The 25,322-nt window shown below is 43.7% G+C and overlaps 1 protein-coding gene across 6 annotated transcripts; it reads right to left on the reverse strand.

Moving 5' to 3' along the window:
* Window positions 1–12,710: 12,710 nt before the first annotated feature.
* On the reverse strand, window positions 12,711–23,880 carry CCNA1 (cyclin A1). Of its 6 annotated transcripts, none has more exons than XM_027557407.1 (9): window positions 23,702–23,858; window positions 23,033–23,218; window positions 19,078–19,324; window positions 18,767–18,891; window positions 18,088–18,311; window positions 16,541–16,745; window positions 14,748–14,861; window positions 13,498–13,631; window positions 12,711–12,986 (listed from the first exon to the last, which is right to left on the reverse strand). In XM_027557407.1, the coding sequence occupies exons 2-9, from the start codon at window positions 23,195–23,197 to the stop codon at window positions 12,935–12,937; spliced, it is 1,266 nt and encodes a 421-aa protein (XP_027413208.1). In that variant the 5' UTR covers window positions 23,198–23,218; window positions 23,702–23,858; the 3' UTR covers window positions 12,711–12,934. The 6 variants fall into 6 exon arrangements, with proteins under 6 accessions (XP_027413208.1, XP_027413206.1, XP_027413204.1 ...); XM_027557405.1 differs by having other exon boundaries at window positions 23,033–23,221; XM_027557403.1 differs by having other exon boundaries at window positions 23,603–23,858.
* Window positions 23,881–25,322: the final 1,442 nt, after the last annotated feature.

Raw genomic sequence — 25,322 nt, forward strand, 5'->3', positions numbered from 1 at the left:
ATAGTAAGACTTTTGAATAATTTATTAATGTTAATAACACTGATTAAATAAGAAGATGGGCTTGTATATCAAGGCTTTGCTACATAGGATGGAAATTTCTAATTCCAGAAAACAAAGGCATATGTACCCATCCCTCCTTATATGCATGTATATCTTTGTATATTTGCATTATTTATTCATATATATAATCTGCAATGAATTTGTTTTGGTCAAGTATAATTCACTTGTCTCAAATTAGACAGGTAAAGCCAAAACAGCAGCAGCAGCAACAAAGCTATCATAGTATCATTTAGAGACTTGAATTTCACGCTTCCTTTTAAGCACCTGACATTTTCATCTTCTGGCAGCCCCATTTTTAGTGCCTCCCTCCTGTTTGGCCAGAAATTAAACCTTCACAATCTGCCATATCCCCCTGAAATCTGATTATAAATCACATCTGTATGTCTTCTCAGCAGCAGGCAGGAGCTTCATATTGGGTTGCAGAAATCTACACGGCTGGAGCTAAACTGTGATTTTATTCAAACACAGCATTGCCGGGGACCAGCCCCGGCTGATCCAGGGTATTCGAAGGAGAGACGGCGTAGGCGAAGATCAGGAAACAATTGCTTAATTAAATGTTAATTAAGGATATAAAGAGTAATAGAATGAGGATAGCTCAGTGAAGAAATTCAGTGGAGAAAAGAGGCTGAATAATTCAGCCAGAAGGTAAGAGAAAGAACGACATGGTGAGACCAAGTTTCGGTGAACAAGGCCCGCACTTTATTTTTCAAAGTAGTTTTTATACCTTAAGTTATGCACAGAGGATAATGGGGGAAGGGGTAGAGTCTTGCAGCAAACCAGGCTTTCTTCCTGCAAACTTATCATATGCAAAAGCTTAGGTGATTTGCATCATCTTCTGGCCCAGAGGCCTGTTAACATTTTAAGACCTTTTCTTCAGAAATCTTATTTTTCTCTAAAGGTGATTGGTCAGGAGCCACCCTCCAAAAGCATTAGATAAAGTTGCATTCCTACAGCGCAAAGGTGTGGTGGGCTACAACAAGAAAAAGAATTAACTCAAGGGTCCCAGGTTACAAACATTAAAGCTACTATTTACACCAATTATATTAACCAATACACTGCCAGGGACACAGCAGGTAAGGGATATGGAAACTTAGCAGCAAACATTGGCCCAACAAGTGAAAATCCCTTCACCAATACAATTTCTAATCAATCTTTTAACTACTCAAAAGAATCTGTGTTTAGACAGTTTAGAACATCTCCTGCCTCTCACAGTTGGGAGGCTCTGAACAATCACATGAGGCCGGAAAAACCTATTCAGGCAGGCTAGAGGACTTCCAAAGGAGTTTGTAGGTTAAACACTGTCACACCCAGGAATTATTAACTGGAGCTGTAAGCTAACTCTTTTTTCAGAGAGGTAGTGGGGGACAGCCCCCCGTAAAGTCAGAGGTGTAGGTGAAAGCACAAAGCAGAAAGTAGGCAGACTCTGGTTTTGGGGGTATATGCTCGAGAATTTCCAGGGGGACTCCTGAAGCTCGATCCCGCCTTTGCGTATGCCGAGCCTCCTTCCTCATGACCTTTGTCATGGGCGGAGTTTCTCACGCTGGCTACCGGCAGTGATAGAATTCCAGTTGAGCTATTCCAGATCCTGAAAAGTGCTGCACTCAATATGCAATATGCACTCAATATGCAATATGCCGGCTCCCGGCACAGCATGAAAGCTGGAGAATCATAGGCATAGCTAATAAATAGATCTCTAGGAGAAGATATAAAATACAGAAGGGGGTCAAACAGAACAAAGAAACACAGGCAGATGGATACAGTGTGGTCTCCGTGGCAAAGGTTGAACAGGAGACTGCTTCCTATCCAAATTCCTACCAGGAGCCATCCTTGAGTTAAAATTAACATTTACTGTGCTTCCTATGTGCGGGCAATGATCCAGCTCTGGTGATACCAGGACAAAAGAGGGTGGTCCCAAGTCCTGAGGGAGCTTAGAGTCTAGGGGATCGATACACAGTGTGGTAAGCTAGTGAGGGGACAGAATGCAACTAGGAAAGAGAGGTGGGGCACGTGGCCAGGAAGGGAGATGGGACCAGAAAATACTTCTTACTGAAGATGAAGTCTGAGATGTATCTAAAGTTTCTCACGCTGATGCATAATGGGCAGACCGTTGAACTTGGAACCAGAAGCAGATGGTTTGAGTCACAGGTCCAGCGTAATCACGCATTAGTTGTGCGATCCCTGGTAGGAATCACAGCTGCTTCCTGATCCTGAACTTGAGTTTTCCACAGTTTCTAGAGTTCCTTTCTCATGAAGCATTCTAGATCCTAGCTTGAGGCAGGGGTCAATATATAGCAGGACAAAAGCTAATAGAGTTTTGCCAAGAGAACACACTGGTCATAGCAAACACCCTCTTCCAACAACACAAGACTCTATACATGGACATCACCAGATGGTCAACACGGAAATCAGATTGATTATATTCTTTGCAGCCAAAGATGGAGAAGCTCTATACAGTCAGCAAAAACGAGACCGGGAGCTGACTGTGGCTCAGATCATGAACTCCTTATTGCAAAATTCAGACTTAAATTGAAGAAAGTAGATCATTCAGCTTTGACCTAAATCAAATCCCTTATGATTATACAGTGGAAGTGATAAATAGATTTAAGGGACTAGATCTGATAGATAGAGTGCCTGAGGAACTATGGAATGAGGTTTGTGACATTGTACAGGAGACAGGGATCAAGACCATCCCCATGGAAAAGAAATGCAAAAAAGCAAAATGGCTGTCTGGGGAGGCTTTACAAATAGCTGTGAAAAGAAGAGAAGTGAAAAGCAAAGAAGAAAAGGAAAGATATAAGCATCTGAATGCAGAGTTCCAAAGAATAGCAAGAAGAGATAAGAAAGCCTTCTTCAGCAATCAATGCAAAGAAATAGAGGAAAACAACAGAATGGGAAAGACTAGAGATTTCTTTAAGAAAATTAGAGATACCAAGGGAACATTTCATGCAAAGATGGGCTCAATAAAGGACCGAAATTGTATGGACCTAACAGAAGCAGAAGATATTAAGAAGAGTTGGCCAGAATACACAGAAGAACTGTACAAAAAAGATCTTCATGTCCCAGATAATCACGATGGTGTGATCACTGACCTAGAGCCAGACATCCTGGAATGTGAAGTCAAGTGGGCCTTAGAAAGCATCACTATGAACGAAGCTAGTGGAGATGATGGAATTCCAGTTGAGCTATTTCAAATCCTGAAAGATGATGCTGTGAAAGTGCTGCACTCAATATGCCAGCAAATTTGGAAAACTCAGCAGTGGCCACAGAACTGGAAAAGGTCAGTTTTCATTCCAATCCCAAAGAAAGGCAATGCCAAAGAGTGCTAAAACTACCGCACAATTGCACTCATCTCACACACTGGTAAAGTAATTCTCAAAATTTTCCAAGCCAGGTTTCAGCAATATGTGAACCATGAACTTCCAGATGTTAAAGCTGGTTTTAGAAAAGGCAGAGGAACCACAGATCAAATTGCCAACATCCGCTGGATCATGGAAAAAGCAAGAGAGTCCCAGAAAAACATCTATGTTTGCTTTATTGACTATGCCAAAGCCTTTGACTGTGTGGATCACAATAAACTGTGGAAAATTCTGCAAGAGATGGGAATACCAGACCACCTGACCTGCCTCTTGAGAAACCTATATGCAGGTTAGGAAGCAACAGTTAGAACTGGACATGGAACAACAGACTGGTTCCAAATAGGAAAAGGAGTTCATCAAGGCTATATATTGTCACCCTGCTTATTTAACTTCTATGCAGAGTACATCATGAGAAACGCTGGGCTGGAAGAAACACAAGCTGGAATCAAGATTGCCGGGAGAAATATCAATAACCTCAGATATGCAGACGACACCACCCTTATGGCAGAAAGTGAAGAGGAACTAAAGAGCCTCTTGATAAAAGTGAAAGAGGAGAGTGAAAAAGTTGGCTTAAAGCTCAACATTCAGAAAATGAAGATCATGGCATCTGGTCCCATCACTTCATGGGAAATAGATGGGGAAACAGTGGAAACAGTGTTAGACTTTATTTTGGGGGGCTCCAAAATCACTGCAGATGGTGACTGCAACCATGAAATTAAAAGACGCTTACTCCTTGGAAGGAAAGTTATGACCAACCTAGATAGCATATTGAAAAGCAGAGACATTACTTTGCCAACAAAAGTCCGTCTACTCAAGGCTATGGTTTTTCCAGTGGTCATGTATGGGTGTGAGATTTGGACTGTGAAGAAATTGAGTGCCGAAGAATTGATGCTTCTGAACTGTGGTGTTGGAGAAGACTCTCAAGAGTCCCTTGGACTGCAAGGAGATCCAGCAAGTCCATTCTAAAGGAGATCAGTCCTGAGTGTTCATTGGAAAGACTGTTGCTAAAGCTGAAACTCCAGTACTTTGGCCACCTCATGCGAAGAGTTGACTCATTGGGAAAGACCCTGATGCTGGGAGGGATTGGGGGCAGGAGGAGAAGGGGACAACAGAGGATGAGATGGTTAGATGCCATCATTGACACAATGGACATGGGTTTGGGTGGACTCTGGGAGTTGGTGATGGACAGGGAGGCCTGGCGTGCTGTGATTCATGGGGTCGCAGAGTTGGACACGACTGAATGACTGAACGGAACTGAAGTGAACTGACCCTGCTGCTGGGAAAGACAGGGCAGAAGGAGAAGGGGGCGACAGAGAATGAAATGGCATAATCTACTCAATGGACGTAAGCTTGAGCAAACTCCAGGAGATACTGAAGGACAGGGAAGCCTGGCACGCTGCAGTCACTGGGGTTGCGAAGAGTCAGACACGACTGAGTGACTGAACGACAACAAAGCATCAGATCTGGGATGCTTGGCTTCTTGGGTTAATGAGAAAGAGGAAGAAAAGAGCCTTGAGGGCTTCCCCTCCATAAACAAAGGACTCACCCATGGTCTTTTCCCACTATGTGATTGTGGAATAAGCATTTCAGAGCACATGAATGGTGCCTAGAGATTAAATGCTGATTTTTTGCACATTTCTCTGAGTTATTCTGCCACATAAACGTCATTAAGTAGTCAAGAGAAAGTGGGAGGGTGGCAGAGATGGTGCCACCTCCAAGTTCAGTTTTTGTTTCAGATGCAGGATGGGGAAGCAAATAGAATATTAATTTTTAAAACCTCTGTCTTAATGTATATAAATCTTGTGTGCGCCCTTAATCACGTTCCGACTCTTTGGGACCCCATGGACTGTAGCTTACCAGGCTCCTCTGTGTATGGAATTCTCCAGGCAGGAATACTGGAGTCAGTAGCGTTCCCTTCTCCAGGGGATGGAACCCAGGTCTCCTGCATTGCAGGAGTATTCTTTACAGACTAAGCCACTAGGGGAGCCCATGTAAATCTTTTCTCACTGCTTATTTTTACTGTTGCTGTTTAGTTGCTAAGTTGTGTCTGACTCTGCAAACCCATGGACTGTAGCCCACCAGGCTCCTCTGTCCATGGCATTTTCCAGGCAAGAATACTGGAGTGGGTTACTATTGCCTTCTCCAGGGGATCTTCCCAACCTAGGGATCAAACCCACATCTCCTGAATCTCCTGCATTGCAGGCCAGTTCTTTACCACTGAGCCACCTGGGAAGCTGATTTCTAGCAGATAATGGTTAGGCCTAGAGTTGACAGCAACCCTTAGAGCAAAAAAGTTAAATGTATTTACCAAATCTTGTAGCGTATAGTCTGCAAACAACAGCCAAACTTTATTACACTCTTACATTTCTGAGTTAGGTGCTGTAGAGCAGAGCCTCTCAAACTTTCATGTGCGTGTGAATCACCTGGATGGCTTATTAAAATTCAGGATTAAGTTCAGTAAATCTGCTGTGGGGTCCAAGGCTGTCCATTTCTTTTTTTTTTTTTTTTTCATTTCATACATGATATTTTACATGTTTCAATGCCATTCTCCCAAATCTTCCCACCCTCTCCCTCTCCCACAGAGTCCATAAGACTGTTCCATACATCAGTGTCTCTTTTGCTGTCTCGTACACAGGGTTATTGTTATCATCTTTCTAAATTCCATATATATGCGTTAGTATACCGTATTGGTGTTTTTCCTTCTGGCTTACTTCACTGTGTATAATAGGCTCCAGTTTCATCCACCTCATTAGAACTGATTCAAATGAATTCTTTTTAATGGCTGAGTAATACTCCATTGTGTATATGTACCACAGCTTTCTTATCCATTCATCTGCTGATGGACATCTAGGTTGCTTCCATGTCCTGGCTATTATCAAGGCTGTCCATTTCTAACAAGCTCCCTAGGTGATACTGGTGTTGCTGCCCACGGACCACACTTTGAGCAGCAAAACAGTAGGGGATACAACAATGAAATAGCATTTCTGCTCTTAAGAAGCTTGTATTTTCCTACAAGATAGACTGTTCTTATATTAATGCTTAAAAATACCACACGAAAGTTCTCAGATTTTGTAAGTTGCAGAAAAATATACATAAAATTTACCATCTTAGCCATTTTTAAGTGTTGTTGTTTAGTTGTGTCTGACTCTTTGCGACCCCATGGACTGTAGCCCACCAGGCTTCTCTGTCCATTGGATTTCCCAAGCAAGAATACTGGAGTGGGTTGCCATTTCCTTCTCTAGGGGATCTTCCCGACTCAGGGATCAAACCTGCGTCTCCTGCATTGGCAGGCGGATTCTTTATCACTGAGCCATCAGGGAAGCCCTGTACAGTTTACTAGTGCCAAAAATATTCACATTGTTGTACAACCAATCTCTAGAACCTTTTCATCTTGCAAAACTGAAACTCTATATCCATTGAACAACAACTTCTCCATTTCCCCTTGCCAAGCCCCTGGCCACTCACTCTCCACTTTCTGTTTCTATGAATGTGACTATTCTGGATACCTCATAGAAGTGGAATCAGTATTTGTCTTCATGTGATGGCTAGTTTCACACAGCATAATATCCTTAAGGTTAGCCCATGTTGTATCATTTGTCAGAGTTTCCTTTGTTTTTAAGGCTGAATGATATTCCATTGTATGTATACACTACATTTTCTTTATCCATTTACTTGTCAATGGACAGATCATTTTAGGAAACTTCTAGTACTTTTCAAAACACATGCCTGAATGATTCTCCGATATATAATACTTATATTTACCTTGGGGGCTGTTCCTCTTAAAAAGCCAGTGCCAAAGAATTATAAATTTTTAGCATGCTATACTATCAGAAGTCCGTAATCAGAATTTTAGTTTCTCCTGAAATAATAATAGCAATAATAGAATCACTAAAAGCCTAATAACATATCAGACATTTTTTAGTATTCCAGAAATCCCTCATGTCAATATTTAATATACAGTCAGTCACTATCTTGGGGATTTGCATTAAGGGCATTTAACGGGTTGCCCCCAGGGGACCCAAGGAAGAAAGCTATTGCTTGCCTAGCTATCCCTCCTCTGCTTGGGTACCATGACAATAGCTGTAATTGCACCTAAGCAGTTAGGAATCTTTCTTAATTTGAGGGATGCTTTAAATTCAGAACACTGAAATAATTGACTATGAAAGGATTATATAAAATTTATTATACTAACAGATAATTTAAATGTATCTGTAGAAATCAAATTGTAAATAACATAGAGATTAAAATGTAGATTAGCTTGGGTAATTATTTATCCTTTTCCCCTAGGGCATTATATCTGATCTGTGTTCCTTGAAACATTAGTATCCTTTTAAACACTGACAGGTTTGTGTAAAGAACATTTTCTCTAGACGAGTACATTTGGGAAACACTATTCCCACCTCTTAGGGTTTACAAGGCTTCTTGGGTGAGTCTGGGGCCTCCCCAAAACAGATGTGGAGACAGGAGTAGATGTGCAAGAGATTGATTGGGGGGATCGCCAATGAGATAAAAGGGGAGGAGCTAGAGAAGGCATGGAGAACCTTCAGACAAGGATGCAAGCCCCACCTCTGTGAAGGAGAGAGGGGAAGGAGGGTTGCATAGGAAGAGTCTCCCACTATGGTACAGTGATAATTGTTCCGGAGACTGTCCAGGAGACTTCCCTGTGAATCCTCTAAGGCAGATAGAGGAATACGTGAAGACAGCAGAGCCCTGGATGTACTTCTCAAAAAAGCCACTGTGTTCCTCATTCTCATCTAAGACATGCCTTTTGTTTCAAGACCCTAATGAAAGTTTTCCTTTATTATCCAGTTTCTTACACTAAAATGAATGTAAGAATGACAAAGAGAATGAGCTTTTTATGATATGTGTATGCCATACACTGTTACCGCTGATTGTGATTTTTCATTTTAAACTCATTTTATCCGCATGTACTTTGAAAAGCTTTATGCTTTGTATATTCCCAGCAATATCACTTTATATTTGAATAAATTGAGGACTAGTGATTATAAAAATTATTACCCACTCATTCACTCATAACAAAATATGATGGACTCTCTAGGATGAAGCCAGATGCTAGGAGGACAGGGATGAAAGGAGGAGAGACAGACAAGCAACAGCCAATGGGAGTGAGAGACACCTGCCCTGGGGCTGACAGGGAGGTAAGGCCAAAGGCTAGATCTGAAAAATCACGTTGGAGTTTGCCAAGTGTTAGAGTAAAGTGGGAAGTGTTTAGAGAGACAGATGAGTGTTCTCGAGTGAGTAAAGGGAGGAGGAACAAGGGCCACCCGGGAACGAGAAGGGACAAGGCGGGGGTTACAAAGCAGAAGCTCTTCCTTCCAGGTGGGCAGGGCCTGGCTCATTCAAGAGCCTGCACCCCCGCCCCCTATTTTATCCCAGTGGTGATGTAGCACTAAAGAATCAGATGCAGGAAAGAGATGCCATCGACTTCATTTCAGAAAGCCCTGGAAGCAGGCAAAAGGTAACTGAAGAGCCATGAGGAGGTTGCTACAGTGATGGGTGTATGAGAAATGACGGGGGCTGAGCCAAGGTAGTGACAGTGCGAGCATGAGGAGAGAGGGACTCGGGCATTGGGGAAATAACCCCTATTATGTTTTATTTCTAGAAGACATTCTAGTTTGACACATCATCTCAATGTTATGCACCTTTCCCAGCCCTTCTCTTGCCCTCAGTGTCAGAACTGCCACACTGAATTGTCCACTCCAAACAGATGCAGTCAATCTTCCCACTTCCCTGGCTCTTATTTGCAGGGGAGGAAAAGAGGAGAAATGAGATACCATCCCATTATTTTGAAGACCTAAATACATATCACTCCCAGCTAGTGGTTCTTCATCATCCTAAGATTCTGCCATTCTCAGTAGAGAATTCAGTTCACAACTAATCTTCAAACTTTCTGCCCAAGCACCCTCAAGTTTAAGATACATAAAAAATAAAGTGAATTCTTGTTGGCATTTAATTTTTTATACATTACAAACTTTCTACAGAGTTGGGCAGAATCTCAGATCACTGAAGCTGGTGTTTCCCAAGGGGTAACACACACACACACACAACCTGGTGGATGAAGGAGCAGTGAGCACAGGTAGCCTGGGTGAACACCTGTCCTGGAAGGTGAATAGGACTGTGGGCACAGTCTCTCAACTTACCTGCTTCAGAAAACTTCACCTCTGGGGGGAAACTTCCACCTGCTGATCCTTTTTTGACTCATTTTAACTGATCTGATTTCCCATGACCTCCTTCCCACATCCCCTCTCCCTGTTTCCCCTCCCCTCCCTCATCGTTACTCTAATTGACCTGTTGGCCATTCTCTTTTTTAAGAATACCATCAATTGCTAATAAAAAACATATTAGAAGGCAACAATTAGCTTGCTGCCTAAAGAGAGGTCATCCTGTGAGACTGCAGGGAAGATCTTCCCGAAGTAATGGGGACATCAGGTTGTATGCACTGGGCCTTGCCCTGGAGCCAGGATGCTATAATAAATGGGGTCATGGCCAGGAGCCCCGAGGAGAGTGTCCCATCTGCCCGACCCCCCAGCTCCCACCACCACCACCCTCCTGACCAATCTGGACAGAAGGATCAGAAAGGCAAGACAATCTCATATAAGTAGTGTGGGCTTCAATTTCAAGGTTTGAGTGGTACATTAGATTTACGTGTTTTCATTCTGGTGGTGTGAGCTTAGGAGACAAAGGAACCATTTGGGTGTATTGAGCTTCTCTTTTGGGGTCCTGATAACGTGTAGGCAAATGCTCTTCCCTTAGTCCTTTCTCATGGCCCATTTCAACAAGGGCCCCTTGATTCACAGCCGTCTCTGAGTCTTCAGAAAAGCCAGAGTCTGTCTGAAGCCACAGGCTTTCAAAAAGCCCACAGAGGCAAACAGAGGTAGCCCTCCCAGATCCACAGCCCTGCCTAGACCAGCTTCCTTTACTGGCTGACAGGCAGTGGGTAGGAGTGGGTCAAAGAGAAAGATGGGAAAAAATCAAGAGAACAGATATGAGATGAGAACAGATATGTATGTTCACTTAAAACTATATAATAGTATAACCAGAATCCTAGTTGTCCACACAGATCATCTCAAAATACAATGCTGCCTAAAACATGTATCACTGAAGAATCTGAGAGATAGTCAATATTAAGGAAATTTTAAAAACAAGCATTATTGTTTATGGACATGTTCTTATGAAATATAAAAACCATGGTCAACGCCGAATTCGGGGAAGATGAAGAATGGGATGGAGGAGGGACACGTGCCGCACGTTGTTACTCTCTCCTAAGCTGGGTGGGCGGTGCACGGGTGACAGTCATATTTGTATATTTTTAATAAAGTATTTCAGGGACACAAAAAAGTAATAAAAAAGGGAAGCCAAGCTGGAGACCACCTCTTTGCAATCTGTCAATGTATGTGTTGCAGGGTGGGAGCGGGTTGTGTACAAACCGCCGGCCCCCAGGAACATGAGAGTTGTGGGTTCGGACTTCTGTGGCCTGCAGCATGGTTTTTTGTGACCTAAAGTCAAGGCCAAATGTTAGATCCAACCTTAGAAACAAAAGCCTCTTTTGCAAAATAACATAGAAAAACAGAGAATCTAGTATTGATACAGGCCCTAAATCCCTTTTGTGAAACTTATGCCATAAACCACAAAACCCTTTAGGGAAATGTTGATTTCTTCAGTGGAATCAGAAATGGAGACACCTTGAGAATATTTATCTGCAGGAAAAAAAAAAAAAGGCTACACCAGACTCTTTAAGGGCTTGTGGAAACTTAAAAAAAAAAAAAAAAGTTTCACAAAACATGTCAAGTATGGCTGTATTTTTATACTTATAATTCCATTAGGGTGCATGCGTGTGTGCTGCCATGTCCGACTCTGTGACCCCATGGACTTTAGCCCTCCAGGCTCTTTTGTCCATGGAATTTTCCAGGCAAGGATACCGAAGTGGGTTGCCATTTTCTACTTGCTTGGAACAAACATCTGATTTGGAGTTAATTTCATCTACTCCCATTTTTCCACCTGGGTCTGATATTTTCTGTGTAAAGGAAATCTGTTGTTCTCACTTCTGCAGAGCCATGTGGGCTGAGCCATGTGGGCTGAGCCCAGGGGCAGGCCTGGAGGCAGAACACAGCCAGAGGCTCCTGGGCCTCCAGGCCTGCTGGCCCAGGGCTACTAAGCTGGAGATTAGCAACATTTCTGTGCAATCCCCTGTAAGCACCACTCTCCCTCAGGGCCAAGTCGGCTCTTGATTTTCCTTCCAATCTTTAAAAGAAAGTTAAAACGAGTGCATTTTTGCTCCAGTTTTCCTCATCTCATATACTATATATGTGCTGAAAGGGACCATGTATGAGGGCGTAGTGAGTTAACTGTAGAATCATGAATAATTTGAGTTTCAGCTGCATTTAGCATGGATATCTTCCAAGGATGAACATGAGGGATTAGCTTAATTTTTTAAAAAAAATTTATTTACTTATTTCTGTCTGTGCTGACTCTTCCTTGCTGCCTGGGCTTTTCTCTAGCTGTGGCGAGTGCAGGCTCCTCACTGTAGAGGCTTCTCTTGCTGTGAAGCGAGGCTCTAGGGTGCACGGGCTTCAGCAGTTGCGGTTCGTGTGCTCTAGAACGCAGGTTCAGTAGTTGTGGCACACGGGCTGAGTTGCTCCGAGGCATGTGAAATCTTCCTGGACCATGGATTGAACCTGTATCCCTTGCACTGGCAGGCAGATGCTTAACCACTGGGCCACGAGGGAAGCCCGGGATTAGCTTAATTATTATGAGGTCCCATCGTACGGTAAAATTTTCTTCTTCTACCTCTCCGAACATCTTCTAAAGCTGAATATATGCTTGATGGGTGACTAAATCAAAACTGGACATTGAAATAAAAGTCCTTTACAAAATAAGCATCATAACCCTCAATAAGAATTAAATTAGGTAAATTACCCCTCTGGGGTACCTGATAACATTTATTCTTCAACCCACTGTCTTTACCCTCCAGGGCCCGACAGGGACACTAGAATAGACAGTGCTTGCTTACGTCCCTTCGCTAGTCCATCTAGGCTTGGCAGTCACCCTTGCCAGTTTATGGAGAGCTGTTTGAGGAGTAAAAAGATAGGAAGAGAAAAGTCTCAGGGAAGCGATTTACCAAACATGAAAATCTCTGGATTCTTCAGAACACTTAATCCTAACAGCATACCAGATTTATAAAACCAGTGTAGAAGCACTCTTAAAATAGAAAGACATTTGTAATACTCTCAACTAAAATTCCAGGCAAGCATGTCAGCCACAGTCAGCAGTAAATAAGTCTAACACATGGTCAGAAGGCAGGTTTATTCTTTAGAAAGTACTAGACTATATTACAAGCTACTACGTCTAAGAGAACCTAAATACACTTACATTCTAAAAAGTATGTCACCTATATCGCAGCAACACTAGTTTGACACAACCTGCAGAAAACCTGTAAAAATCACAACCGAGTCTGTTGATCAGGAGGTTAAATTCCGAAGGCGCTTTGGTTCTGAAACTCACTGCAGAGGAAGCACCATGGGTGGCTCCATGAGAGACACGTGCATGTACCTGAAACGAGGCCCACAGCAAGCTCAATACACGCCAAGGGCTTTGGTTTCATAAAATCTCACGTGGGCCCCAGAAAACCGTCTGGTAGTTTTAATGGAAAAGAATGAGCTGGCTGACTAGATGTACTCTGGAAAGTGTTAGTTGCTCAGCTATGCCTGACTCTTTGCACCCCCATGGACTATAGCCCACAAGATCCTCTCTCCACGGAATTCTCCAGGCAAGAATACTGGAGTAGGTAGCCATTCCCTTCTCCAGGGGATCTTCCCAACCCAGGGATTGAACCCAGGTCTTCTGCATTGCAGGCAGATTCTTTACTGAGCCACCTGCTACTCTCCAAGGTGACAAATTATAAATCTAGGCCCTGCCAAACTGATATTCTTGGTTTGACATGCGACCCTACTTTTCCAGCCCAGCACTACATACAATTTGTTCCGTTTTTTAATTCTGAAATTACTATCACTTACTAAAGTTTTAAGTAGTGAGCCTAGATAAGAGAATTTCTGGAACTTACTTTGAAGCCTTGTACTTCTCCCTGATTGCTTGCTGAGGTCGATGGGGTATACTGAGGCACGTTTTATGTAGCTCACTCAGGCAAGGCACGATTTCAGTTAATGAATAGCCTGTAAATGTGGCGAGGGTTTCTGGCTAATCAAGACAAAAGAAATTTGTATCATAGAGCTTGAAGATCTTAATATATGATATCAGAAATCTGAAGATAAAACTGTGAACTGAAGGGAGTTAATAGGTATACTTAGTAAGTATCCATGTTCATCTCAAAAGAAACCATAATCCTTCTTCAGAGCCTTTAGGAATAAGGTATTAGGAAGAACAGTCAGAGTTCTAAATTTGCTCATATCATACAATTATAAATGCCTAATTTAGGGGAAGTTTATTCTCTTATGAGCAGGATTTTCACCGGCCCCTGAAGAGCTTCAACTTACTTGAACACTCTATTTAGATAGAATATGGAAAGATTCTTAGCCAAATGCAGAATAAGAAATAAGAATTTTAGAAAATAAAAGTAGATGCCCTGCTCTCTTAGCACAAAAGTGAACCTTCAGAACCAAATCTTAGGGGCCCATCTCTAATCCTGCCAGCTATCACGAGCCAAGAAGCAACAATAATTCCCTGTTCCCTTGAAAGCCTCATACAACCTCTGACCATCCTAACTGGACCGAGGTTCTTTTACATGGAGGGGAAGAGTCAACATCCTTTGCCTTGAAGTGGTCAGTGCTTACGCTACAAGGGCACTCCCTACGTACGTGTGGGCATTGGGGTTTCCAGGCCAGCTTCCACTGAATGAGCATGTCACCACCACCTCCTTGACTTCCTGCACCCTCTGCGCCCCAGTGAGCTAAGCCACAGAGTCCAAGCCATGAACACTGACCAGCTACATGTTGTAATCTGGGGGTTAGGCAACTAGTTCCTTATAAAACTAACTCTCCCTCCTAACAAGCTCACCAGTTTTAAGCCTTGAGTTACTAAATAGACCTGAGGCCTTGAGGATCATCTTGTTGGTTAATCACTTGTTGTTGTTTAATCACTAAGTCTCTTTGGCAACCCCATGGATTGCAGCCTGCCAGGCTCCTCTGTCCATGGCATCTCCCAGGTAATAATACTGGAGTGGGTTGCCATTTCCTTCTCCAGGGGATCGTCCCAACCCAAGGATCGAACCCACATTTCCTGCACTGCAGGATACTTTATCACTGAGCCTCCTGGGAAGCCCAAGGATCATCTAGAAAGAATCAGTTAGAATCTTACCCAGAAGTGCCTGTTCACAGTGTAGTTTGCCAGGCAATAAGCAGCTGCAGCTATCAGTGAAGGAAGGTATTTCAAGAACGGGTCAGCTTCAAGGAGACTCAGTTCTGCTACATACTAAGCACAAGAAAGAAAGTCTCATTGGAATTAGGAATCTGGCTAAGGTTCCAAGTAAACCTAGAAATGTCAAGGGAACAAACTGTCATCTTTGTTCAATGTGTATCTAGTGATAAGCACAGAAATAGATGCTCAAAAGTATTCACTGAGTCAATAATCACCATGCCTGTCCATAACCAGAATAACATCCAGGTTTTAATACATTTAATTACAAGTAAATCTCAATATTGTATAGGCAAGGATCAATATTTGGCCTATCTATACAGTGTACGTGATAGGTTACCTGTACTAGTACTGCAGGTTTATGCTGGTCAAATAGCATTCCTCTAGCCACTGGAGAAGGCAATGGCACCCCACTCCAGTACTCTTGCCTGGAAAATCCCATGGACAGAGGAGCCTGGTAGGCTGCAGTCCATGGGGTCGCTAAGAGTCGGATACGACTGGGCGACTTCACTTTCACTTTTCACTTTCATGCATTGGAGAAGGAAATGGCAACCCATTCCAGTGTTCTTGCCTGGAGAATCCTAGGGACGGGAGAGCCTGGTAGGCTGCCGTCTATGGGGTCACACAGAGTCGGACACGACTGAAGTGACTTAGCAGCTAGCCACTGGAGTAGACTGGAGTCTTCAGTGAAAGGCAAAAATATGTCCATATTATAGCTATTAATTTATCAGGTGGGGGTGGGGAGGGATAAACTGGAAGATTTGGATTGACATATGCACACTACCACATATAAAACAGATAATTAATAACCTATTGTAGAGCACAGGGAAGTGGAAGTGAAAGTCACTCAGTTGTGTCTGACTCTTTGTGACCCCATGGACTATATAGTCCATGGAATTCTCCAGGCCAGAATACGGGAGTGGGTAGCCTGTCCCTTTTCCAGTGGATCAGGCAGATTCTTTCCCAACTGAGCTGTGAGGGATCACAGGGAACTCAACTCAATACTCTATAATGACCTACATAGGAATAGAATCTAAAAAAGGGTAGATACACATACATGTATAACTGACTCACTTTTCTATACAACAGAAACTAATACAGCATTGTAAATGAAGTATATTCCAGTAAAAAATCAATTAAAAATTTATCAGGCAAATGCATGTTCATTGGCTAGAACAGTACCAGGGGGGACTTATCAGATTAAAAGAAACATACTAGGAAATTTATAGAGATGTTCTTCTTGTTCTTTGCATAGCATATAAATACCAGATATATTAGATCATAGTGGATGGGAACCAGGTTTTCCAAACCAATACTTTAGTGACTCTAACTAAAATTCTAGGACTCCAAAATGACCAAATAGTGCTTCTTTACTTAACATGTTAGAATGAGATTAGAGCCAAATCAAACCATATTTATCTTGTTTCCTTTCTGTAAACCTAAGAGGTACTGCTTGCCTGTGGTCTGTATACAAGAGAATAGTTTCCAAGCTTACATTTTTTTTTTTCTAAGACCTGTGGGTGATTAGCCAACCCACATCTGCCAAACATGATTAATGGAAACGTCTCGTTGTTTCTTCAAACATGAAGAAGTCATGTTCTTCAAATTAGTTCTCTTCCAATTGCTAAAAAGCTTTTCTGGGCCCAAGGCAAAGAACTGAAAAGGAAGGAAGAACTGAAGGAGGCTACTTGTTTTATCCAGTTGGCACTGAGGTTCTTGGAAGTCACGTGGCCTACCTTGGCCAGGTTCTCAGTCCTGATGCACACTCCTTGCCTCCTTAAGTACTGAAGGAGGAACTGGTTGGTAGTTGGCACTGTCAGATCAAAAGCCAGGACCTTCAGCAGCAGGTGTTCCATTCTCAGCAGTTGTCGTTTTGTGTAGGTATCATCCGTTATGTAGACAAACTCATCTACTTCGGGTGGATATATTTCTTCATATTTTCTACAAAAGGGAAGAGTTTGGGAAAGTGAAGCTTGGATCCTCTGACTCTCTTTCTTGTGCTATCCCAACCAGGCTTGTCACGTGGCCCTCGTAGACTTAAATATCACTTATAAATCATGAAATGGCACAGGTGTGAAAAAATACAGAGGCTTGTTTCCATAAGAGCATGAGTATGACAAGGATATGTCATACTTACTGCCCTGAGTAGTAAAGAGACAATTTTCAACTAGGGATTTTAGGTTTTGGCGTCTGATAAGCTGAAAGATTCTGAATGACAGACATGTGGGTAAATTCCTCTTAATTCTACAGACTCCATCTTGTAGAAAGGAACTTTATGTTGAACATGATGATAGGGAGAAGAGAAAAAAAAACCTCCTTAGGCCTTAGATTTTTTTTTTTTAAAGATTGTACCCAGCTTTTTCTATTGAATTAGCAAAAGATGCTATGTATCCGAGAGAAAGATAATGATTTCACTGGTATCAATTCTTTGCTTTTGCTTTTGCTTCTCCTTTCCACAGGGAAATTTTTGCAAAATTATAGTAATTACTAAGTATAAAGTCTGAGACCAGAAGAATAGAAAGGAAACTACTATTCACCATCAGGTAACTTATTTAAAAGAAACTTAGTCACAACCCCAGTGCTTTTCTACACAAATAAGGCTTCCCTGTTGGCTCAGATGGTAAACAATCTGCTTTCAATGCAGGAGACCCGGATTTGATTCCTGGGTTAGGAAGACCCCCTGGAGAAGGGAATGGCTACCCACTTCAGTATTCTTGCCTGAGGATCCCATGGACAAAGGAGCCTGGTGGGCCACAGTACTTGGGGTCGCAAATAGTTGGACCCAACTAACACTTTTACTTTTAGCCACAACCCAAACCTTTTCTACACAAATAGATATTGTTATGAATGACTGATAGTAACAGGAATTAGCTAAAATAGTTTATTCACTGTAACCAAATAAACTGGGTTATTATGAGTCATTTGCTAGAGCCTGGAGAAGGCTTACATAAACCCAAATCTCTTTAAACGGGGCTTTTACTCACTGTAGAATACAGCCAAAAGACTATACTACAAAATAATTGAACTAGATTCTGAATTTGAGCTGATGGTTGCCTTAGTCATGATACTGAACTTGTTAAGAGGATCTTCAACATCCAAGTTGAAGAGTGAACATGTGGTGAGATTCAGTTTCTCAGTAAACACTGTAAAAAGAATGATATTTTATCAAAGGAGGCATGAGTAAGTTTTAATTATCAAGCACTGTATTTCTCCAATAAATGGGAACAGAAATCAAGTGTTTAGACAGGCTGACATTTCACGATATTTGAGCTGAAGGACTTACGAAGCCAGGAGAATAGCTGCTGTTCCTACAAGCTGCAGTTTCCCTCTAAGAACAGACATGCAGGAAAGAAACCTGTCCAGGAAGTTGACAGCCAGGTAGAGGGTCTCTGCGCGGAGCTTGTACTCTTCTCCGACCTCAGCCAGCCAGTCCACCAGAATGGTCCGCATGCTTTCTGTGATGTCTGGTTGTTTCCTCATGTAGTGTGCCTTGGGCCTGTGTCTGATCTGTTTGGGGAGAGAGTTTTTTGATGTTTAAATGGTTGTTATCTTAGAAGGATCGCTCCACAGTACAGTTGCTATTTTTAAAAAGCTCATGAGCAGAGGTTAGCAGGAAACTCAGTCAAAAGCCAGAGAAATCTGTACGTCATGATATGGAACAAAGGGTGCAATTCTGGTTCTGTAATGCAATTTAGTTAACGAGTAACTTCAAGGAGGGGGGACATGGCAATAATGGTTCTTCCCAAGAGTGAAATACTTAATATACAAACCCTTTTGAGACATAGATTAATAGTCCAAGTAACTGCTACTCACCACACCCAACTATTATTTTTCATAAACGTTCTCATGTTTAGATGTCACAAGAATGCCATTTGCTAGTGGTCATGGCCAAGAGCATATAACTATGTTAATACAGAGTGCTTCAGGTGCTGGGAATTGAAGGAGAAGTTGGAAAAACTCACTTCAGCTTCTCTAAGGTACTGATGAATTTCTTCAGCATATTCAGTCACATTTATCACATCTGTACCAAAATCTGATGCATCTTCAGACTGAGAGTGGAGAGATGAATCTACCAGCATAGGGGAAACTGCAGGGGGTTCAACATTATCAGGTAAGACATTTCATTTCAAAACTAGTTCCATCCACTAACCCTCTACAGGCAGCTGTGAAAACAGTTACTATTCCAGGGAGTTCTCTTGCTAGTTCTATGCTACTGAACAGTACAGGCGATTACAAAGACAGGGTACCGTCAGCCATGGGCGAGTCCCATTACCTGTGTTAAAATCCAACAGGAAGTGAAGGTCTGACTTGAGTGCGCTGGTGTCCACTTCATACGCATCCTCTAATGCCATCCCCTTTCGCCCTGGGCAGCTATCTCTGTTCCCCTGTTCAGGCTCATCCATGTAGATGTCAAATCCTTGCTTGGCAGGTGCCTGAACCCTACTGTCAGACAGCGCTTTCTTTCCAGCTGGAGGGTAGACATTTTCTGATCCAGAGAAACACCTGAGTGTGGTGAGCTCCTAGAAAAGGATGAAGGTTTTGTGTTAGAGGCTTACCCCAGAGCCCGCATAGGTGCTGAGAACCCATGTGACTCAAACCAGCAGGCTGGAAAGATGAGAGCAATCTGAATTTGAAATATCCATGTCTGCAACTGAATTTCAGAACCTGAAACTTCCAAAGGATTACTTTGCCCTTATCTTTGTCTATATGTGACATCTGGGGAAGGAGCTAACCTAAGATTTGTCATCTTCCTCACGTATTTATCAAAGGAATGCAAAATTATAGAGAAAAAGCAAAATTACAGCTCTCCTCCAAAGTGAACTAGGCACCACATGTTGGGGGCGGGGGGGACTGTAAATCAGCTTTTTGCTTGTAGCATGCCAGGTTTTATAACCACCATGCAAGGTTCTTGACACATAGTTACAGAGTCCTCCTTAAAGTCAACTTTTAGTCAACAGGCTCCTGGAAAGGGCCCATTTATACACAGTTATTCAGAAACATGATGCTTTTAGAAATGTGTACTATGAGTTAATTCTCCTACAAGCTATGGAACACTATTGTATGACATAATGAGAAACAGAAATGAAATTCTAGACATTTTTAAAAGTACAATCAACAGCATTTTCTCAGCAAATTAGATGTGGGGTGGAAGAAAAAGAAGAGTCAAGGATGACAAAGTTTTGGGGTTAAATAATGAGAAGAATAGATATTCCACTTACTGAAATGAGGAAGACTTTGGGAAGAGCAGGTTGGGGCTGGAGTCAGTGTTTGGTTTCACCTAAGTTTGAGATGCCTACTGCATGATCCAAGTGGAGATGTCAAGTAGATAGCTAACTTGAGCCTGAAACTTAGCTGAGAGTTCCAGACCAGAGACAGAAGAAGGAATCATCAACAGAAAGATGGTATTTGTTGCCAGGAGACTTGAACAGATTGTGAAGGGAGTGAGTGCCAATTCAGATCAAATACTAAGCTCTAGCACACTCTAATTTTCGGAGAGTGGATGAAGAAGAACCAAGATAATGAGGTGTGGCCAGTAAGCAAGATGAGAAACCAGAAGAGAGCTATGTTCTCTGGGCTAAGTCAGAAGAAACTACTTCAAGAAAGAGAGAATGACCAATAATGTCAAACGCTGCCATTCAGACAAGTAAGGAAAGGATTGCGAATTGAGTCAAAGAGAGGGACTTCCCAGGTGGTCCAGTGGCTAAGACTCTACACTCCCAGTGCAGGGGACCTGGATTCAATCCCTGGTCAGTAAACTAGACCCTGCATGCCTCAGCTAAGAGTTTGCATGCTGCAACTGAAGAACTGCATGCCACAACTAAGACCCATTGCAGCCAAATAGATAATAATTTTTAAACAAATATTTACAACTTTAAATAAGAATTGAGTCAAAGAGAACAGAAGAAGAAATCGAGATAGAGTATTTGTTCAACAAATACTTGCATGCGACCCTGGCCAGGCATGATTTTTCTAAACACTGGGAGTACAGCAGAAAACCTGACATCACAAATCCCCATCCTAATAGAGTTTATAGTAGAAAAATTCTCAAGAAATACTGCCATAAATGGGACAGTTGCTGTAAAGAGCTTTGTCATTGAAAGGTTTTTAAGATTGGAAAAAAAAAAAATCACAATATATTTGCATTTGGGTTTGACCCAGTAGAGAAGAGAAAACTAGGAAGAGAAAGAAGAGCTGATGGAATGATATCCTTGAAGAGGCAAGAGGGCATCAGGTGTGCCTCACACATGGGGTGCACCTTGCGTAAGAGCAGGAATACATAGGTCACGCAGCAAGAGGAGGGTGGCAGGGTATACGATACATGGGGGCATGTGGAAACTCTTACAGTTGCATCTATATTTTTAGGAAAATAGGATATAAAGTTATAAGCTGAGAGGCAGGACGGAGATAGAGGCTTTAACGGATAAAGAGAGAAGGGAAAGTATAAAATAAAAGATTTCTGTAGGACGGTTGTAGAGGAATCTAACCGGGAAATGCAGAGGCAGCACCAAGCTACATAGAGGGTAACTAACAGTTATGAATTCACAGTGAAACCACGAAGCACACAGGGTAACTGCCCATTCAGGAGAGGTGTTAGACTTCGTGTTTTATTTATTTATTTATTTTTAATTGGAGGATATTTGCTTTCCAATTTGTGTTGGTTTCTGCCATACATCAACATGAATCAGCCACAGGCATACATATGTCCCCTCCCGCTTGAACCTCCCTCCTACCTCCCGCCTCATCCCAGCCCTCTAGGTTGTCACAGAACACTGGGTTTGAGCTCCCTGCGTCACACAGCAAATTCCCACCAGCTCTCTATTTTACATAAGGTAATGTACATGTTTCAGTGCTACTCTTTCTATTCATCCCACTCTCTCCTTCCCCCACTCTGTTAGACTTCACGTTTAAAGAAGTACACCACGTCGCTAAGCAAATTAAGTTTATTAAAACCACCTTTACTCAGTTTTTTCCAAAGCTTGAAACAGATTACTTTGGGTAATTTTCTCCCACTAACCAGATGCCACCAAGACACAAATGACTTGTGTCATTGTGTAGAAGAGGAGTAGGAGTAGTCAGTAGATGAGGAGAAGCTTCTGATCTGGCCTCCATCATGACTTTTGTTTGGGTGGGAAGGCTTTCTCAAACCTCTCAAATTTTCTCACCTGTAAAATGGAAAGGATACCTGCCCACCTACTCCACTATACTACCGCCAATGTCGTTCCACCACAGAAGCTGGTGTAGTAACAGACTTGAGGAAGTTTTTTTGTTGTTGTTGTTTTAATCTCAAAATGCATTCTTAAGGATCCAAACTCCTTATTTGCATTTTAAGTGTTGAATTTATTTACCCTCTGTTTACATTCTGTTAAGGGAGGTACCTATGATTAATTAAGCACAAGCAACCAGACATCAGATGGCCTATGATCTTTTGCCCAACTGTCCCCAGTCCTGGGGAGAAGCTGACTTTCAAAGCACACATTTGGAAGTAATCTAGTATACTGTGATCCAATCCTGATTCTAACACCATCACCAATGAACTTAAAGGTTATCCGAGATGCTTCAGGCACAGCCTAGGTCAATCTGAATACCATTCTGATCTAGAGAAACACCAGTACCACAAGTTTATTTTGGAGAAAGAAATCACAAACCACTCCAGTATTCCTGCCTGGGAAGTTCCATGGATACAGAAGCTTGGCAGGCTACAGTCCATGGGGTCGCAAAGAGTCGGACACAACTTAGCAACTGAACAACAATAGTTTATTCTGGTGCATTCACAATGTCCTTTTAGCCCAGAACTTAGGTGCTTCCCTGGTGGCTCAGAGGGTAAAGCGTCTACCTGCCGTGCCAGAGACCCAGGTTCAATCCCTGGGTCAGGAAGATCCCCTGGAGAAGGAAATGGCAACCCTCTCCAGTATTCTTGCCTGGAGAATCCCATGGATGGAGGAGCCTGATAGGCTACAGTCCACAGGGTCACAAAGAGTCGGACACGACTGAGCGACTTCACTTTCACTTTCTTTTAAGTGACTTTACACATATTTGACTTAAACAGTTCCTAATAACAAAGAAAATTATTCAATATTGCTAGCTGAAAAAGGATCATTTAAAAAATCAGTGCCCCTATAGGCCAGATTCCAGGGCTGAATACTCAAGGGGAGTTTGTGCAGAAAATCTCAAGAGATCCCACTTCCCACCAAGACACGAGGGCCTTTCCAGCTCTTCCCAGGCATTACCTGGCCACAGGTCCTCCGGTACTGCCCATTCTCAGTTAGCACTCCTAGTACTGTTCTTTGTGGCGGATCCTGGCCCAACTGGCCTCTGGTTATCATCTGACAGGCATCAGGACCTCGGGACACTGGAGCCAGCACTACTCCACTCTTGGAGCTGCTGAGATGCATAGCCTCAGTCTCCACAGCTTACTGCTGTCAAGGAAGAAGAAACAGACAAGCCGGTGAGTCAGCCTCTTCCCCAAGGATCCAAGGATGCTGAGACTCTCTAGAAGACAGAGCCCTGTGACACATGATCTTCCTTGCAGTTATTAGGTTTGAAAGGGCCTGAGCCACAGTGCAAGTGATCAAAGCCGCTTTAAACCAAAACGGTGATTTGAATCTCTCCAGCCTTTCTTCCAATACCTGGCTGATGGCTGGAAGGAGAGAGGAATATGACAAACCTCTAAGCCAAGATACTAACCCCCACATTAGTGGGGAGTCCAAACCTACAAGCCCGGGTCTTTCCTAGCTGTGATGCTTATCCATTACTCCACCACCCCCTTCCCTGCAAACCAGTGACCCAGGATACATCACTGTGGGAAAGTACGTCCCCTTCTCAAGAGACAAGCAGAGTGCTCTTCCGCGGCCTTCCTCCCACAAGACAGAAGGCCCCCAAATCTGCTTGGAACCCACAGCGGAACTCGCTCTTCTCACTCTTATCTCTTTACACATAAGTCTCGAACAATTAGTAAATGCACACGAGGATTGGGAATAAGGGTCCGCTGAAAGGGGCGGGGCCGGGGCGGGGCGGGGCGGAAGGGGACGGAGGTGTTAATAGATTCTAGCCGGGGCGCTGGCCTCCCAGCGTCTGCAGCCCAGCTCAGAGCTAATTACTTTCAACTCCCCCCGCCCTCCGCCGGCCCCCGCGTCTGTTGAATCGGCCAATCAGCGCAGCTCCCGGGCCTCGCGGGGGCCGTTTCCATGCCAACCGCAGGGTGGCGTGCGCGCTCTGCGGCCTCATCTCTATGGCGACCTCCTCACCCGACACGCTCTGGGAGGTCGCACCGCGACCCCCGGGCGTTCAGGGCTGGGTGGGGCCAACCGGCGGCGGCCCTGGGCTCCTCCTAAGCGGCCCTGCCCGGGCGTGCCCGGGCGGGCGGCCGCCCTGGGCGCCCACGCCCCCACTGTGGCCGGTGTCTGTAAGGGAGGAATACCCGCCCCGTGATGGCCGGGGTTTGGAAGGGACTGTTTTTACTTGAACCAGTTCCCCCAACAGCCGCTAACTCCTCCCGCTAACGTCTTTTCCGCGGCCCGCTCCTGAGAACCTTGGCCCGGGAGGGCGACGCGGGGCCCTCGGGGCTGCTGAGGCCGTGGCGCCTTGACCGCGCCGGGCAGACAGCGCGGCTCACTTCCCTTTTCCCCAGCTCACACACCTAAGCGTACTCCCAAAGAGAGGCCAAGTGGCAGCCAGCGGACCTCTGGTTGGAGTCGCGCCTCTTAGTCCGTGGTGGCGGCGTGTCCTCCTCGGTCATTTTGGGTCCTTGCGCACCGGAGGCCACGCCTGGCCGGCCTGGGTTCAGGTGCATGTAACCCGACAGGGCGGGAGAGGAGACTGGGGTTTTAGGGTCGCACGTGGTGCTCTCAGTCCCAAGAAGAGAGACCTTCCTCGACGGTTCCGGCAGCCCCAGCGTGAAGCTGGCCCAGGAAGAGGAAGGAACGCGAGTGGCAGCGACGGGGTCTGGGACGTTGAGGGGGGATAGCGGGGAGGCTGGGAACTAGGGACTGGGCAGGTGGCCTGGCCACGTGGGAAGGAAATCCTTGGATCGGGGGTCCGCAGCAAGGTAGGGTGGAAGCAGGGGGCCTAATCTGGGGGTAAGAGGTGAGGGTAGGGAGAAGGGGCCTTGGCCAAGCAGGAAGGGAAGAGGGGTCCTTGGAAACTAGGGAGCCCTGGAACTTCCAGAGGTAACTAGAGAGCCAGGTATAAGAATCTTTACCTTTATTATTTTTTGAAAATGTTCTTGTGCACACACACACGCACGTTATATATATGTTACTGCTTTTGTCTTTTTAATTTTTAACTTCCCATCTCTAAGTTCCCATCCATAAAACAGATTTTGGAAACCATTCAAATGGTCGTTTTAAGAACTGGTTATTTCCTTCTTCCTTGTTTTGAATGAAAATAATTGCTAATCTTACACCTCTCCCAATTTTTTCTTAAATATTCTTTATTAATGGGTTCACCCAGCGATCTGTGTATGCATTGCTTTAATGGGAAAATTGAAGTATTCTACAGGAAGTGAGGATGAAAGCGATT

This window comes from Bos indicus x Bos taurus, chromosome 12, assembly GCF_003369695.1.
Source record: "Bos indicus x Bos taurus breed Angus x Brahman F1 hybrid chromosome 12, Bos_hybrid_MaternalHap_v2.0, whole genome shotgun sequence".
NCBI classification, from domain to species: Eukaryota; Metazoa; Chordata; class Mammalia; order Artiodactyla; family Bovidae; genus Bos; species Bos indicus x Bos taurus.